The sequence below is a fragment of the Furipterus horrens genome, unplaced genomic scaffold, assembly GCF_987537825.1.
Source record: "Furipterus horrens unplaced genomic scaffold, mFurHor1.1.pri manual_scaffold_3, whole genome shotgun sequence".
Classification (NCBI taxonomy): domain Eukaryota; kingdom Metazoa; phylum Chordata; class Mammalia; order Chiroptera; family Furipteridae; genus Furipterus; species Furipterus horrens.
The window spans coordinates 161,636,680-161,655,186 of NW_028327173.1; the positions used below are offsets into that span (position 1 = coordinate 161,636,680).

Below are 18,507 nucleotides of genomic sequence, written 5' to 3' on the forward strand. Positions count from 1 at the left end.
AATCACAGACCATAAAAATCAGGAGTATAATGTCAAATTATAGCACAAATAGGCTGAGAAAAAAATGGGAACACAAACTGAAGAATACAGGTGCTTGTTTTAGCAGCACAGGTAGGAAGCTGAAATGGCTCAGAGAAAATTCACAAGGCCCTTGCACAAGCACAGCATGGTGATTCATGAAGCATTCCCCTCCTTTACATGCGAAGTGCTTAAGAATTTAGTTGTATTACCTATATATGATTTTGAAAGCTACTGAAGAAATAAGAGAAGAAAAAAAGTGTAGGGAAAATCTTAAAAAACTGACCTCATGGGGAACTAAACTCAACTCCATAATTGTGTGCCAAAAGAAACTGAGTTATGAGGAATGAAACTTTCTTGAGTAAACTGTTCACAGGAAAAGGAACTGAAGAATCTACTGTCCCTACAGTTCCTCTAAGTAGTTAATAAAGAAATACAGGGTATTCTGGTGCCTGAACTCTTTCCAACAGAGCATTGAGTGAAAGCGTTTAAGAAAGGGCCCTAGACCTTGAGTTCCATCTTCCTCATCTGGTCAGGGCAAGATGATTCTGCGCACCCAGTCTGACGTGGGGTGCCCGGCAAACACAAGAGCTGTGCTTTTTGAGTGCACCCTTGTCTAGGGCTAAAGGCACCTCAGAGGTTCTTCACAGCTGTTACGAACTCACTTCAAATCCCACCAAACTTCTAATGTTACCCATAGACGAATCACTCAAGAGCCATCTTCAGAATTCCTGCTATACCCAAGTATTACTTACTTAATAGTTCTTTTAAATCAACTCATCTTTTAAAAAACATGTAAACAACTATGTGTTAGCCTCACCTTAAAGAAAACCTATGAGACAACTGATTTTGTAAGTTAGCAATATTTTCTTCTAATTTTTTCAAACCTATAACTAAAATAATAAATGTTTACCACTTTATTGTATACAGTCATTGTGCACGCTGCCACTGCCATGTGGTATGCTATACTGTGCTTCTCAAATTTAAATGTATACACAGAGCACCTGAAAATCTTGTTGCAATGCAGACTCTGAATCACTAAGTCTGGTGTGAGACCTGATACTTCGCATTTCTACAAGGTGATGCTGGTGCTTCTGATCTACAGATGACACTCTGCATAGTGAGTTTCAAAGGAACCAAGAGGCTAAAGGGGAGTTCACAGGTATTGTGATGACCTACAGTCACTTTACAGTTGCTGACTTCATTTCTATTTATTTATTTTTTGCTTCTCTGGTAACTCTATTAACTTGCCTAAAGGAGTTTGAAGAGTAGGAGAATCTGATTGATGTATTTTAATATTTTTAAAATATACAAATTTATAAAGAACTTATAAAACTCAACACCAAAAAAAAACCAAAAAACAAGCAATCCAATTTAAAAATGGGCAAAGGACCTGAAGACACTTATCCAAAAAGGACACACAGATGGTCAATAGACATATGAAAAGATGCTCAAGATCACTAATTATCAGGGAAATGCAAATTAAAACCACAATGAGATACCACCTCACACCTGTCAGAATGGCCATCATCAATAAATCAACAAACAACAAATGCTGCTGAGGATGAGGAAAAAGGGGAACTCTCATACACTGTCAGTGGGAATGCAGATTGGTACAGCCACTATGGAAAGCAGTATGGAGATAACTCAAGAAATTAAAAATGGACCTGCCTTTTGACCCAGCAATTCCACTTCAGGGAATACAAGGTTTGTCTAGAAGGTATCCAGCCATGTAATATGAAAAATGAGACATTTACTGTTGAAGATACAAGATACAAGAAACATTGTACATAGGACAATGACACCTCAGTCCCCTTCAAGGTGGGTACCTTGGGACTTCACACAGTTCTCCCAATCGCGATCAGCTGCCCTGCTATATTTTCCTGAATCTCATCAACAGTCTGAAATCTCTTCCCTTTCAAAGGTGATTTTAGTTTCGGGAAAAGCCAGAAGTCACAGGGTGTCAAATCTGGGCTGTAGCGGGGCTGAGTCAACTTGGTAATTAGATGTTTTGCAAAAACCTCTGTACAAGATGTGACGCATGAGTGGGCACACGGTCATGATGAAGCTACCCATAGCTGCGGCCTTCTGAATCATCCAAATAGGTTCCGCGGAGGAAATGTTCAAGCTTAAAGCAAAATTGGACACAGATTCATTGCTCTACTTGCTCATTTTGAATGTGACAGCCACACAGTACCCATGCTCACTCAGTGGCCTCTACACCCCCTACTGACTAGTACAGTGAAGCTGTCATTGTTCACACATGTGCATTCCAGTCCACTCTCCTTGGCTGCCAGGTTACATCAATGTTGCACAAACTGTTCTCATTATATTAACAATGGCTGGACTTTTTCCAGACAGACCTCATACATCTCAGGAAACCTAAAACACTAATTCAAAAGAAAATAAGCACCCCTATAGTCATTGCATCATTATTTACAATCACTAAGATATGGAAGCAGCCCAAGTGTCTGAAGAATGGATAAAACAACTATGGGACATTTACACAATGGAATACTACTCGACCATAAAAAATAAAAGATTTTATCCTTTGCAACAGCACGGATGGACCTGGAGAACATTATGCTACGTGAAATAAGCCAGTCAAGTAAAGACAAATACCATATGATCTCACTCATACATGGAATTGAATGAACTAACAAGCAAATAGAGACAGACTCATAGAGGGATGGAGCAAAAAGGAAAAAGGAGTCATGAACATGGACAGCAGTGTGGTGATTACGGGGGAAGAGGATATAAGGAGGCTAAATGGTAATGGAAAAAAATACAATAAAGATTAAAAATAAAATAGCAAAATAAGAACAAAATATATATATTTCTATAGCATCTTACAAAATATTTTCGCATTCTCAATATTTAATGCTCAAAACAATTCTATGAGGAAAAAAACAGAGTAACTTATCAGCATTTTATAAAAAGAGAAAATATGGCACCGATATGTTAAGTTCAGAGTCATGTAACTGGTTAATTTGTGACTCTCAGACTCGAATCTGGGTCATCAGACTTCAGGTTCATTACTCTTAGAAACATATTAAAGGTTCTTTTGTGAGTAAGGTGTTGGATTTAGGTAGATATCACAAACCACAAACTCAGTATTACGTTAACAAGGAATGCAAAGGGGGTAAACAACAAACTTTCATGAAAGGCGAAGATGATTCTTTGAGGATTTGGTATGTGGACACAGAGAACTACATAAACTCCAGTATCTTAAGTTACAAAGAGAACACTGCAGAGCGACACCCCCTTCCCTCAACTGGGGGAGCCAAGACTGAGCACCTCTCTCCTGTTCCTCTAGGCAGAGTTGACTCAAACGGGCAAGTGTGTTAACTTTTCTCTCTCTTCCACTATACCTAAGATGATATGTAATAAGTACTCTTCTCTACTAGAAGAAAAATTACAACCCATTTCCCCATCTTTTATGTTACTAATGCTCTCCAAACATGGCAAGAAGACTTAAAAGGTTGTCCCCTTCATTTCTCTAGTGTTGTGCTACTAAGCGCACCAGCTTGATGTAGAAAAAAAGTCTATACCCACACACAGACATTCCATGTGGGGCTCTGACAATCCTAGCTCTTCCTACCAAATATGAAGCAGAGAGAGCTCAGACAAAGCATGAAAGGGCTGTATTTGATGAAGACATCAAAAAATGTTCTGAATATCACAATCTGAGCCAACAAGTTAGAACATAACTATGGTGGAGAAAACTAAAGAAAAAAAGAGATACCAAAAGAGAAATACTGAATCACATGTGTCGGACTTTTGATCTCTCTGCCTCTTTCTCATTTCACTCCAGAAAGAAAAAATTACAGAGTAACAGCTAGTTCTCTTACAGGAGTTTATTTTTAAGATACACCCAGAAATAATATTCTCTGATGTGTTTTTACACCTGAGTGTTTACACCTCATAAGGAATACAAATTTCTTAAGACTAAATACTTTATCATACTATGAATTTGGTTGAATTATGGATTAAATTTTACTGAATATGTGTAGATCGAGACATTTCTAGAATTATATTTAAAAAACTGTTTTCCCCTAGAAATGAGTGTTAGAATAAGTTTCTGCTGTATTTGTGTATTACAGTTGAGCCACTGTTCTATGTTCTTTGATGGGGGGGCTCATCAAATTACACAGAAGACAGCATTATTTAGTTAATTAGAACAATTAAATTATTTGGATTATTCATTCAAGGTAAATATTACTTTTTAAAGCAGATTTTATAGTTTAAAAGTTTTTTTGACAGAATTTTTATTCTCATAAGAATATCTGACATTGGCACAGCCTACACAAAAACTAGACAGCGTATAACTGAGCTACAGTCAATGAAATCAGAAAAATCTGCAATGTGCCAGAAACTGAGGAGAAATTTATCCTAAATGGACCTCAAGAACTAGCTCTCAGTTACAACACTAAGAGTATGTCAAGAATTGCAGCTAATTTTATATAGTTGGTCACACTTAAACCGAGTTTCTTTGATAGCATGAAAATCTGTAATGTAATTCAGTGAATGGGAGGCCATCTTCCAATCTCTAATCTGTGTACAGAACTACCTCTTGAGGAGCGAGAAACCCTTTTGATTATTCCAGGATTAAATAATTATACCAGCTACACTGAACTATTCCATTATGTCCCCTGGCAGATTCCTACGTATTGTGACACTGAACAGACCTTGCTGAACATTTTACAGTTATAATGATAAACTATAAACACTTATACAAACATAGACTTTACATTACCAGGGGGTAAAAGAAAAAAGGATTTATTTATAAGAAATTGTGTATTTATTCTTACATGTTTAAACTTTAGTCACCTTCAAAGTACTCTCCATCTGATGCAATACACCTATTGAGACATTTTTTCCACTGCTCAAAACAGTTTTTGAACTCATCGATTTTGATGCCTTTTAGTGCTTCTGCAATTCTCTGTTTCACCTCTTTCACATGGGCAAAACAGTTCCCATTGATGACTTTTTTCATCCGGGGAAACAAAAAAAGTTGTTCAGCGTGAGATTGGGTGAATAGGGAGAGTGAAGCACAGGGGTCATTCTGATTTTGGTCAAAATTTTCTGAATAATCAGTGCACTGTGGCCAGGTGAGCTCATAAACCACCCACAGGAAATGGGCAAATGCATTGAAAGAATCTTCAAAAAAAATTCACTGAAGCTGAACGCAGCCACTCACAACAACACCACCTGGTACTCTGAAACAGATGGGTTCCTAGAACATTTACCTAGTGGGGAAGGCCTGTACTACAGGGGGATTGCCTTTCGGGATCCCTGAGGTCTTTTTCAGCCTTGAATCTCTCAAAGAAGTTACATGTGAAACAGACTTTATGACTTCCTCTCACCACCCATTCAGGCCCCACTAACTACGCTGGGCTCTTCTTAGGTGGGCAGAGAAAACAGCTCCTCAATCTCAGTGAGCAGTAAGAGTGAACAATAAGATCTCACCGTATGCATTTCTTTGTTGACAACACTAAACTAGATCTAGTTGTTGAAGACAAAACCTTAGGATCTGAGTCAATGTCTGAGCATTTTTAACCTATTCTTTAGTTTAACAGGTAAAACTGAAAAGGTATGGAAGCAGATAAATAATTACATATGACCCGGACAGTTTTTTAACCTTTTCCATAAGCTAATGTATCATAAAGCCATTTTTATGTTGGAATTCAGCTTAAAGCACAAACTATATTTTCTCTGCTTATATATCACAAAACCAATCAAATCAACACTAGTTACAGAAGAAAAGCATATGCAAGTCAATTAACTTCCTCTTCTCAGTCCACTAATTGCAAACAACCTTTGATCCTTCCTCTGTCAATAGGAATTTGTGGACATGAGAGGAACTGAGGATTCTGATATAGATTTAAAAGAATCAAAATGGGGAAAACAATACTTTTCCTGCCGGGCTGCTATGAGTTTAGAGATAATATAATGAGCACAAATAAAGTGTTCAATAAATCATAATAATGGTTATTATTTATCATCATAATTAAGAGATGCCATAGTAGAAGGATCAGAGCATAGGATGTATGGTCAGAAACAATGGCTCCACTGAGTGTCACGGCAGGAAATATCAGAGAGTGCTGTAAAGAGAACATCAAGACCCTTATGAATCGAGCTGACACCACCTGATTCTGTGATGACGCCCAACTGTGGGCCTTGAGTGGGATGTAATGGAGAGGAATGGGGAAGGCTCTCAAGTTAGAAGGAGAAACAGCTGTCCAGTGGCTGGCTCAAAAGTGGTTGTGCCATAACCCTTTTCTCTTCTTCCCAAATATTCTAGAGGGAGCCTACCCTGCAGAGGGAGTGGAGAGAAGCAGATACTTGCTCTCTCCAACTGATTACTCATCATGTAATCAAAGTGCTCTTTCTAAAATGCAATTTTGATCAAGGCACTCATCTATTTAAAATAATTCATGGCTCACCATTGCTATGAAATAAAACAGTTACACTATGGACTAGCCACTTTTATTGCCAGAGAAAATTGCAGTAAAGCATCAAACATTATCAGAGACTTCAATAATATGTTATCTAATCAGGGTCTTCTCTCCTAAGGAAGCAAAGAAAACCAAGACATGGTTAGGCCAGCTAGAGATTTATACATAAGCCTTCTGTTTCACCTTATTCCTAAGATATTTGCAAAACATTTCAACATATTTAAATGCCTGAAACATATTTTTTGTTTTAATAGTAAAATGGTGGTTGGGGTGGAGGCAAAACAAACAAACGAACAAACGAACAACAACAAAAAAATGAGGGCCTTTGACCTTGTTAATTTACCTTTCAGCACTGAAGTAGGGAAGGCCAACCTAGAAAGGCTGACATGTGTCCTGTCTGTGACAAAGGTTTTAATTCCTAGGTCCTACAACAGGTTTGTTCATACCAAAAGTGACTCTGCCTTGCTTAGGCCTTTCCCAAATCCTGCAGGTGATGCTGGAGAACAGTGGTTCTGTGATATTCCTAGAGCCAGTACTGAACTAAGATGCTGACACTCCCTAAGGGCAAGCTTCTCCATCCTTCTAAGTCTGCTGAACAAGCAAAACTTCTGGATAGCGGAAGAGTGCCTATAATTCAAAGCTCATTTTCTAAAGACTAACATTCCACATGTCACCATGACTCATGGAGGCAATTTTAAAATAGTCCTTTGAAGTCTCATCTCTGTCCATTCTCTACTCTCACTGTGATTTCTTCTCTTCTTGCTCAGTGCCTGAATGAGTAATCACAGCAGTCGCCCGCTTGGCGCTGGTCTCTATCCTCTCCTTGCTACTCAAGGAGAAGACCTGCAGCCTAGGCAACACCTGGGAGCTGGTTAGGAAATCAGAATCTCAGGCCCCACTCCAGGCCTCGTCAATCAGAAACTGCACATGAAGAAGAGCCCAGGTGGTACACAATCAAGTCTGGGAGGAACTGCTCTAAGCCATCTGCACTCACTATCAGCCAACCATCTCCGTTTTGTAAACCAGTCCTCTTCAGTCTGGGAAGACCCTTACAAGGCATCCCCAAGCTCCTGGCGCTACTTTTCACTCTTCCTAGTATGCACAGGGAAAGCAGGCTGTTTTCTGGAGCGCATGGGTCTAGTACCTGGCACGGTATTAGCAGCATCCAAGAGCCACTCAATAAACATGTCTTTTCTCTCCTTGTATCTACTCATCACTCCTGATAGCCACTCAGCTCTTTTAGTCAATCTTTCTCCTGTCCTGGTATCTCTTCCTCCTGTTATGTAAATTGATCTTCTAGTGAAGTGAGTCACCAGGCTCTGATGTTAAAATTTTGGCTCTACAACTTATTTGTTGGGTTACTTAGAAAAAATATTTAACTTCTCCAGGCCTCAGTTTCCTCCTCTTTCAAAGAGGATGTTAATAATAGTGCCTTCCCTTTGGGGTGCTGGGCAAGCCCTCAACATGGAATTAGCTATCCCTAGTACTCACGCTCAGACCAAGAACTTTCCACCAGCTAACTTAGTTTAGATACTTTCCCTCTCCTTTAAAGGAATACAACACTGATAGGCTAAACCATGAGACTTAAAAAAATAAAAGGTGTCAGGGTGGTGGTTGTTTTTACAGATTGTGAAAGTAGTTCATGGTCAATATAGAAAAATGTTTTTTCAGAAGAAATACATCATCCATACTCTCACCACCAAGAGAAAACAGCTGTTAACATTTTAGAATATTTCCCTCCAAACAAGTAGATCTTATGTTTCAGGAGGGAAAGAACTAAATCTTAATCTTCTCACAATTTTCCCTGACTTCCCAGGCCCAAGGCCTCTCCACACCCCCGCACCTAACCCAGCACAGTGCTAAGCACTCAGCAGCTGCCAAACACAGACCTACTCCTCAGGCTGACTGATGTATCAGTATAAGTGGCTTGACCCTGCACTTACATGTGAACTGTCTACATAAAGACACAGGGACGTTATCAGAGTGATGTAAGTGGTTTGGTTCTCTGTTCAGTTCAGGCTGCTTAAGTGTGCTCGTATCCGTATTCTCTGTGACTGCTGCTTGTGTTTGGTGGTGAAAGTGGGTTTCTGGTGGAGCCTCACATTTCCGTTTACAACACATTCAAATTTTACATACCTACAGGAATGGTCATCCCATGAATTTTATCAGCCCAGCCTGCATAATACCGCAGAGTCTTGATGACCCCCTGCAGATCCACATAGAAAGCTTGCAGGAACGGTTTGCCACCGTTGAGGGATTCCATGGTCTGCAGGAAAAGAAACAGAGAGAACTTTCCAGTAATACACTAAATAACTGCTGGAGCAGAAGGAAAAATAAGGCAAGAGAATGCATATGAACATGAACAGTGATGCATACTTGGCCAACTCTGATTTCTCAAATACAAAGATTTCAGTACTGTCAGTTTAGTTTAGTTTCCAGTAAAACCACAGGGAATGTATATGTGCATGTTCTTGTGCCTGTGTGTTTCCAGCAATCACTATCTACATACATAAACACAAGAGTTCTCCAACTGATGATAAAGAAATACTGTTTGTCAAACCAGCTTCTGTTATATTAATGATCAGAGCTTTGGGGGGAATGAGGGGGTTCAGAGTCTACACCAGTAATCTGAATCCATAAAGAAGAACAGGGATATGGGCTTTTATGCAACTGATGAGAATATAAAATGTTTTCCACAGCTGCCAAGACCCCTGCTGAGAAATGGAATATCCATGGTTCACAGTGGGTTTATTTATTGCCACCAAATAAACAAGATCTCCTCTAGGGAAGCTCAGATTTTAACAACTTGAGGGCTGGTTTTTTGTAAATATTTATGTTAACAACTATTATCTATTAAGAATGAAGTGTCTGGTTCATTTAATAAAAATAGAAATACTAAGCAGTTTTAGATTATAAATGTTATTTTAATCATATGTTCCTAAAGTGGTTAAATTGGTAACAAAAAGAATTTCAAATGACCACAATGAAATGAGAAGAGAATTTTGATTTGAGAAATATTAAAGGTGTTACAAGTTGAACAAATGAAATAAAAACTTTTTGTAATCTCATGTCCTTCTCTATAAGAACATTTTATAACACACACTGGTGTGAAAACTGAGTATTAACAAAACTAAAATTAAAATATTCTCCATTCAATGACTTGAAAATACTATTATTTGCAGTGCAATTTATCCATTTACTATGTGTATAAGATGAAAATCATTTTAAAATATCATGCTACAATATTTATCACTGTATATTAGCTCACCTTTATTAAAGGGAGTCAAATTACTTTCCAGCAAGTTTTAGAACATTATGTGCTCATGAGACGAGCATTATGTTCTCCATGTCTAGGATAGAATCATCTACACAGTACAGAGTGGAACAGAGTCAATGACCAAAATCTGGGCCACCTCAATGGTCCCTGTGATTTACTGACACCAGCCAAATTCCCCTGTTGCCAGCGTAGGTTTATTTTCAACTATGTTTCCTTAAATACAGCACTAATCTCAGTTTCCTAGTCAGAAGCTCCCCTATATTCCAGAAACTACTTCTTATTAAAACTCTCTCCTGTCATGACTTGGTCATGTTTAAAAGTAGGGATGCCATTTGGGTGTCATCACAATGAGACATATGTCAGAAAAAGAATGGCATTTGAATTTTATAACATAAAAATATAACTGTAAAAATGAGTGACTGATATATCATCTAGTGAGTGTTGTTTAATCTGATGTTGTAAACATTGTACATATTTAAGTCAATAAAACTGACCCTTACAGACCATCAATGTACCTTCCACTGACCATTTATGGGCGAGCCACTGTGCTAGAATTTTTTTAAGGTAAAATACAATTTTCAATCTCAAAGAAATCATAATCCAGTGAAGAGACAGGCTATATAGGCTAGCATTCCCCAAGGTATTCCAAAGAATTCAGTTTTTCCTGGTATTGATAAGTTAGCCAAATAATAATTATAATAGTAGTAATAATAATAATAATATCGAGGTTTACTTAAATAAGCTTGAGAAACACTGGGTAGGGCTTTTCAGAGTCTTTAATATGCTTGGTGTTTTGTGAATCTCCAAGGAAGAGCCATTTCACTATAAACACCTTTCTCACAATATGCACAAACACCTCCTTGAAGTACCAGATTAGAAACTGTTTTATAGACAAATAAATGTTACATCTCCATAAGGGATTTATTTTTGTTCCCATACTCTGAGCAGATCCCTGGGGGAGGAGGGAGGTGAGAGGAGCCATGGCGGAAGTGACCCTGAGGAAGGGTACTGATGCCTCCCTCTCCCAAAGCAAGCCCCCCAGTGATCTGCTCTCCCAAGCAGACAGTGGGATATAGTGTTCATTGTTTGAATGCTCTGCGTGAACAAAGATTCCCTAAATATTAAATGACCAAATGTGGGGTCATCCTTGTAGAGATCCCTCATGTACAGAACAGACATTCCCTAATGGTTCTAGCTTCCAAAAAGTCTGTATTCTCTAATGGAACAACTTTTACTTTAACAACAGCAGAAACTACAAAAACTATTGGGAGAAGGAAGTTCCTTATGTGAAAAAGGGATTGTTTTGGTGAAGGAGAGTTGCTGAAAGTGACAGAAGGACAAAGGGAGCGGGAATGCGTAAGTGCTATCATGCCCTGCGCTTCTGAAGGGTTCTCTCCAGTCAGGTGGGGTTAACACTGGGGAGGTAAAAACTGTCCATTCTGATTCTGAAGTGAATTATTTGGTGTTGGTTTTCTGCAAAGAGCGTGATGAATCTCCTGCTGCTTAACCATTTTGTTTTATTTGTCAAAGGAAGGAAGAAGCCAGGAAGGTCCTTAGCGGTCATGGGAAGATATGGTTTTGTTCTTCAAAATTCAATAAGATGAGACACTCAGCTGGTCCTCCACTTCCCCTACCTGACTGCACGCAAAAGCCGAACATCTCTCATTTTTCCTGTGTATTATGTACTCCTTAGCTTGTTCCCCAGGTCTGCTTCACATCATATTTTCAGAAAGACTGAGAATTCTAAAATCCAGTGGAAAGGTAAATTTGGGGTAAAGACAATGTTCTCTTAGGCTACTTACTGCAAGAACTGCCCTGTCTCGTTCCACCAAGTCTGCAAGCTTATCCAAAAGACGTCCTCTTTCTGAAGCATCCATCCTTCTCCACACGGAGCCAAGAGAGAAAGCCAGGCGGGCTGCCTGCACTGCTTTGTCTATGTCTGCCTGTTAGAGAGAAAGAGGCACACAACTGAAGAGACACAACACTCCAAATAAAGGAAGAACCATCTGTCTGCTCTTGTGCAAAAGATGGTGGAGTCTGGGAAACAATTTCACAGGGAATTTTTTTTCTAAGAAGGACATACCTTGTCTGCTTCTTGGACTTCACACACCTGTTCTCCTGTGGCTGGATTATAGACAGGGAACACTCTCCCACTCTCGGAGTTCTGCCACTCGTTGTTAATAAAAATCTGAAGGAGCAGACAGCAGAACGGCATCAGTGAGACAAGTGATAGGAAGTCAGTCAAAGGCAAACTGTTATGGAACTATCATGGTAGTAATGTTTATTCTATATGCTTGCTGGTATATAATTAAAGTACAGAACTGAGGAGTTCTAAAAGACCTTTAAACAGTATGCAGTCCAGCTTCACCCCCAATTCCGGAATTTCCTCTATAATATTTTTTACCTCAATGTCATCTGAAGATAAAATATAGTGAAACTGTCAGCCAGTGAGAGAGCCAAACAAGAACGAGAGAACAGAGTCTCATAAACGTACAAAACAGACACTGAGGCTGAGAAAATATTTACTGACGGCCCAAGCTCTAGCCAGTACCTGTAAGGAGTAAATCATGCGTTAAACTGACAGCGGTCAGACCTCAGCTCCTAGGTTCTCTGTCAGAGACCGAAGTGTCTTCACAAGGGAAACTTGAAGGCGACTGGAATAAGCATTTACTTAATTTACAGTCAGACCCTAAACTGAGCTATGACTCTGACCAAACTAGTGAATTAAACAAGTTACAAGTTAAATCCAAGTTAGCTTTCTTTCTCTTTGCTGGGTAGGCTATATATGCTTAGCAAAGGCAAAAGGTCTACAACTTTCAAATTGTTCTCTTTAGGCTTTCTTAAGAGCCTTGGTGTTACATAAAAATATGAAGATTTTAATAAAATAGCGTAGAGACGAATGATTTAAGAAATTATTCAGGTCAACTTCTCAGAAGGTTTGTAAGACATGAGTTAGAAGAGAAAATATAGGCAAAGAAATTTTAAAATTCATATTGAAATTAATAGAGAAACTAATAATTTTAGACTACGAAAGCTCAAAGAATACAGAGATATTTTTACTCTATAAACTCATGGCATGATAATGAAAATTTTTGAACTTATGACTCAGTCAGCCAACTTAGAACAAATACAATGATAAGCTGATTTGATATTGTCTGCCATTTTTAATAATCACAGATGATGCTAAATGAGTATACAGCTACAATTTTAAGTTCTAGATTATTTCAAAGCTTTGCTTTTTTCCTGGATTTGATAAAACAATGAGCTTGTATTGAAGGAGTTTTCTTTTCCTGAAGGCTTTTTAAGATAAAGGAGAAAAAGACCTTATATCCATATAGCACCTAATACAAATGTATTAAGCACAAACACAATAAGCTTGTAACCTTACACATTTTATAATTTTAATATGTAATTTATAAACATGTATAACATAATGTATTCATTTATTCAGTAAATACTTAGTTACTTCTAGACACAAGAGCAGAAAGATGACTAGACTAGAGTCCCAGCCTCCAGGCCAGGTCTTACAGTCTCTAGTAGTCATTAAATATGCACAACAACTCTAACAGCAGAATTTTATTATCTCTAAAAAAAAAAAAAAGAGAGACAATTGAGAGGCCAGAAAGTTAAGAGTCCTATGAAGTAGGTTCTTATAGCGTCTCTGATTCAAAATCTCTTGCTGTTTCCACTGCAGCATGGTTTCTAGGACTGCTCAGCTCAAAGAAGCACAGCTCCTTAAGTTAGTGTCTGAGCTATAGTCCTTGGACTTCTGGTCTAGTTCTCTTTTCACTCCATTTAACAAATTCCCGAACAGTTCACAGCTCATCATATCTAGATTCACATCTAGAATTCACATCTAGAATATTATCAGGTTTAAGGAACAAGGGGTCTTGCCACTATTCCTTATTCCTTTTATCCAGTATTTATCCACTTCTTAATCTTTGGACTATCAGCACAATCCAATTTTAGTTCTTAAGCTTCTTTGTTGAGCAGTTCTAACTATTTGTAAGGATTGGTATTTTATGACTTATTGTTTCTTAGAGGTCTTCCAAAGATTAAAAAGAAAAATTACTTATTTTTAATAGAATAAAACTCATTCTCTTATTATCATTTAGGTCTATTGATCATTTTACAAATCTAAGATACATTATGGAATCGTAGTGATCTTTTCCTAGATCTTGAAACATTTTGCTATCTCATCATCCTAGAAACTATTTAATCATCACTCATCAATTATTTCCAACTGTGCTTTAAAAAGTCCTAAAATAATAAGGAAACCAAAAATTACAGAACTGCCTAGAGATGAATAAATAGATCACCATTATTTCATCATCCTTTGATTTTCTTATTGTGTTGTCCAAAGTAATGTATCATATTTCAAAAGGATATTTAAAAAGTCTTTGTCATATTCTTTTTAGCTTTCACTGAACACAGCTAAGAATTCAGAATTTTTCATTTCCATCTACAATGGGAAAGAGAAGAAAATTAACAAAGCTATTTCACAGTTGTTAGATGAGCCAGAAGATGAAGGCAGGCAGACAGAAACACTACAGACTCTACTGATGAGGGTAACATTCACTGAATGAGCAAAATCTTGGACTATGAGTCTTTAGGTTAAATTAATTTTCTAAATTAAAAAAATCAAAGAGCAAACAATACATTAAGAAACACAAAAAGGAAATATGATATTCTAACCAGTCATTCATCTGGAAGAACTTATTTATTATTTTCCAACAAGAACCTGGAGCATCTTGTTTTGAAAAAAGGGTATGTGACAACTATTTTATATTTTATTATATGTGTGGATAAAAATTGACCTGCTATGATTCATAAATGGACAAATGCTGAACGGTGATTGGAAGGACAGATGTAAAAATTTAAAAGTTCATTGAATTGATCGATCTAATTTATGGTTATAAAACTAAAAATAAAAATGCTTTTGTAATCATGAAACAAAAAAATGGCCATCCTCCTTTCTATGAAATTACGAGACTTCAAACTTTTCAATACCATTACATTGTGATAATGCACATGCAAGAAAAGCAAGAAATAATAAGTTATAATCTACTAGAAATGTGTTAAAAATCTGGAATCAGTATTTGAGACTGATATTTCCCATTTCATACATGAAAGCTGAACACATAGATGCACTCAGGAGCACTGCCTATTTCAGGTTCCTATAGCCCCAAAACCAGAAAAAACACATAAGAAAGTTTGGTTTGGTATGTTTAAGTTCTTAATTTGTTGGTTTTGCTACATGTTTATTTAGTTCTATAAATTTTTCATAAAATAATTTTAAAAATTTAAAATATAAGAAGTCCACTGGGCCCAAATGGTAAATGTGATGACTATTTTTCCTGGTATGATAAAGATTAAAATATTTTATATTTTTACCATGTTACTATTTTTTTTAGACCTAGCCATATAGTATGGCAATTAAAAAACTTGTACTGACATCATTGTTGGTACAAAGGATAGAAGATACCACCACAGTATTTGAAGGTTTTCAGCTTCTCTGGGCCATTTCAAAAGTTTTGAAGGCTGTCTGAAGTGTTCTTCTCTGACCAGGGCTCCTTGGAGAAATAGTTTATTTCAGAGCTGTAGCAGGGAAGCACAAAGTGATCCTGGACTATTGTGCTGCCAGAAATCAAGTACATATTCAAAAACTGAGGAGACATATCGAAAGGACACAAGAGCCAACATGAGGGGGCTCCCAAAAGCCAATAATAGGATCATTTAAGCAACGAAACAAGTAAAAATATTAATGAGTTATTATTCATAGAATGAAAAATGCCTCCAAGAGTGCATACTGATGTAAAAATTTTAAATGAAGAACTAAATAAATTAGGGGTAAGGAAAAGTTCTTCTTCGCAGTAGAATTCCAACTAACAGCTGTGAAAGAATGATGGGACTGATCATCACCATCTGTCAAACACAAGAGTTGTAACTGCTTTAGGCAAAAATCATCAACAGATGGTAAACTCAGTGGGCATAAGTATAATGAAAATTCGGGTGTTTATGTATTCTCAAAGTATCTCCCCTCAAGATACTTATTAATTACAAAGGAAAAATAGTCACTGTACATTGAAGAAAATTGGCAGACAGCACCTTAATCAAATGATCAAAGTCAATGTCACCAGTGATGGGACAAATTGGTATCATGTGCTCCTTATATGATCCACTGAGGACACAGATCTTGCTGTGGTATTCTTACTCAAAAGGCATAGCCTGAATTTAATCATGAGGAAATTATCAGGCAAATCTAAATTAAGGCACATACTACAAATTAAGTTGCCTTCATTTTTTATTTTTTTTAAGTGCCAAAGTCATGAAAGACCTAGACAGACTAAAAAACTGTTCCAAAATAAAGGACACTAATGATACATAAAAATAAATGAATCACATAACTATGGATTGGCTCCTGATTCAGAAAAAAAAAAAAAAATTATTGGGACAATTGGTGGGATTTGAATAAAGTCTTCGGATTAGGTAGGGTGAATGGTACATAGGAGTTCTTTGCGCTATTTTTGAAACTTTTAAAAATAAATGTCCCCTGGCTGCTGTGGCTCAGTGGATTGAGCATCGGCCTGCGAGCCAAGTGTCGCTGGTTCGATTCCCAGTCAGGGCACATGACTAGGTTGCATGTCAGGTCCCCAGTTGGGGGTGCGAGCGAGAGGCAACCACGCAGTGAAAAAAATAATAATAATAAAAATAAAAATAAATGTGAAATTATTTCAAAATAAAAAGTGGGAAAAAAAAGGAAAAGGTTAGAGTTGCCCTGGTGCCCACCTTTCATACTACAAATGATGAAAACAAGTTTGTTAAATGAAGAATGAAGACTTAACACCTTTCTTTTCACAAAAGTTCATCATTAAAAGTGAGTTTGTGGCAAATAAAATAATTCAAGCTCTGCTTTAAAATATGGCCCAATGCTGCCAAAATTACTCCTTTTAAATTTATAAATTATTTCAATTCAAATCATTGTTAATAACTGTACAAGAAACTAGAAAATTCTGCTTTCCACTAACTGAATTTCAGAATAGGTATCAGAAAGATGTAGGCTTTTCTACTCTGGAGCTCTTTAAAAGTAAAGATATCTGACTCTAGCTAAGTCATTTCAGCTTGCTCAGTTTCTTCATTTGTAAAACATACAAATATCGACATATAATGTTGTAATAATTCTGTGATGCTCTAATCCCAAGCAAAAGAGCAGATGACTCATAAAAGAAGGTCCTTGGTCTGCTCTAGGTTTCTAAGGGGAACAGATGTATTAGTTCAAAAAACTTTTTTCTATGACTGTGAAGCACTGTCCATTGACATTTTAGAGGTTGCTCTTGGTATTAAAAGACATAAGGAATGTGGTGAGCACTCAATTAATGTTAACTGGAACAGAATGTCTGCTGGAAGAGGACATGAATCATTGTCTAACACCTTTCCTGATATGATTAAAACTATAATCCCTCCTACACCAAAATAAAATATGAAACACACTAAGGAATGAAGAATATATTTAGGCAGTAGAGTTTTCTTATACTGTACTTAATATATACATAATAATATATGTAATGTAAATGTGAGTTAATATGCAGTATATTAAAACACATAATGAACACACTATTCAAGTACTAAAATGTTATTAATATCACTGAAGCCACTAGTGTGTTTTTTCCTGATCTCATCCTCCTACTGGACCCACTTTTCCACTACAGGTAACCACCATCTTGAATTTTTAACTTTTTTATTCTTTATAGTTTTTTTTTTTCTTGTCTCTATGGACTATTAGGTAGAGGTTTCTAAATGTATCTATTATATCAATCTTGCTAAATGCATTGTTCAGTTCATCTAGATCTTCATTAACATTTTTTCTGCTTGTCTTATCAATAATTCAGAAAGTTGTATCGAAGGCTCACACTTTAGATTTGTCAGTATATTTCTCAGTTCCGTTATTTTTATCTTTATAAATTTCATATTATTGTATTAGTGAATATGAGTTTGTAAGTATTAAGATTCTCTGGTAAAACAAAACCATTTATCAACATGAAATGACCCTCTTCATTACTGATAAAGCTTTGTCTCTTAAAGCCTATTTTGTTTAATATTAGCAAAGCTAATATTAAACCAGCCCCTGGCTGGTTTTGGCTCAGTGGATTGAGCGTCAGCCTGCGAGCTAAGTGTCGCTGCTTCGATCTTCCAGTCAGGGCACATCAGAGAAGGAAAACTCTGACTCCAAAAAACCTCCGCTGCCTTGCGGCATACCTCTTCAGGGGAAAGGCTAAGGGAGTAAACCCCGACAGAAAATCTGGAGCCGGAGTCCCTAAGGCGGTTTGACGTTGTAGTCAACACCGGCAACTCCTGCGGCGCACCTGAAGCCAAGCTGTATTGACTCCGTCTTTCCCTTGGATCCTTCAGCTGCGAAGAGAAGGGGGGTCTGCTGCATGGGCAACAGCAGACCCTCCATATCACCCTGCCCAGGCTCTGTAGCTTCAGCTTCACTGGAGAGGACACTCCAGCGTCATTGCAAGATGTCGATTCAACACGGGAGGAGACAGATACCGTGTCACTCCCGAGTCGGACTGCACAGCCATTCTCGGCGGTGCAGATAGACTCTTAAGAAGCTACACCATCGTCTCTCGAGACGGACGGCTGCCGACGACGAGCAAAGCTACCTAAGTTTTTCTTCAGTATTTTCCTAATATAGCTTTTCCCATCATTTTACTCTTAATTACATCTTCATTTTATATGTCTCTTTAAATA

At 37.4% G+C, this 18,507-nt stretch overlaps 1 protein-coding gene and 1 non-coding gene across 2 annotated transcripts in view; one reads left to right on the forward strand and one right to left on the reverse strand.

The window, feature by feature from the left end:
• ALDH1A2 (aldehyde dehydrogenase 1 family member A2) overlaps positions 1 to 18,507 on the reverse strand; it is an 87,107-nt gene that overhangs the window by 38,680 nt on the left and 29,920 nt on the right. The window contains exons 2-4 of the mRNA XM_090270664.1: positions 11,837 to 11,941; positions 11,556 to 11,696; positions 8,613 to 8,742 (exon numbers count right to left, since the gene is read on the reverse strand). Of these exons, the coding sequence (XP_090126790.1) occupies positions 8,613 to 8,742; positions 11,556 to 11,696; positions 11,837 to 11,941 (376 nt within the window). The remainder of the gene's footprint in view (positions 1 to 8,612; positions 8,743 to 11,555; positions 11,697 to 11,836; positions 11,942 to 18,507) is intronic.
• On the forward strand, positions 91 to 196 carry LOC150016554 (U6 spliceosomal RNA). The gene has a single exon (XR_016510232.1). It is a non-coding gene; the product is annotated as a U6 spliceosomal RNA (small nuclear RNA).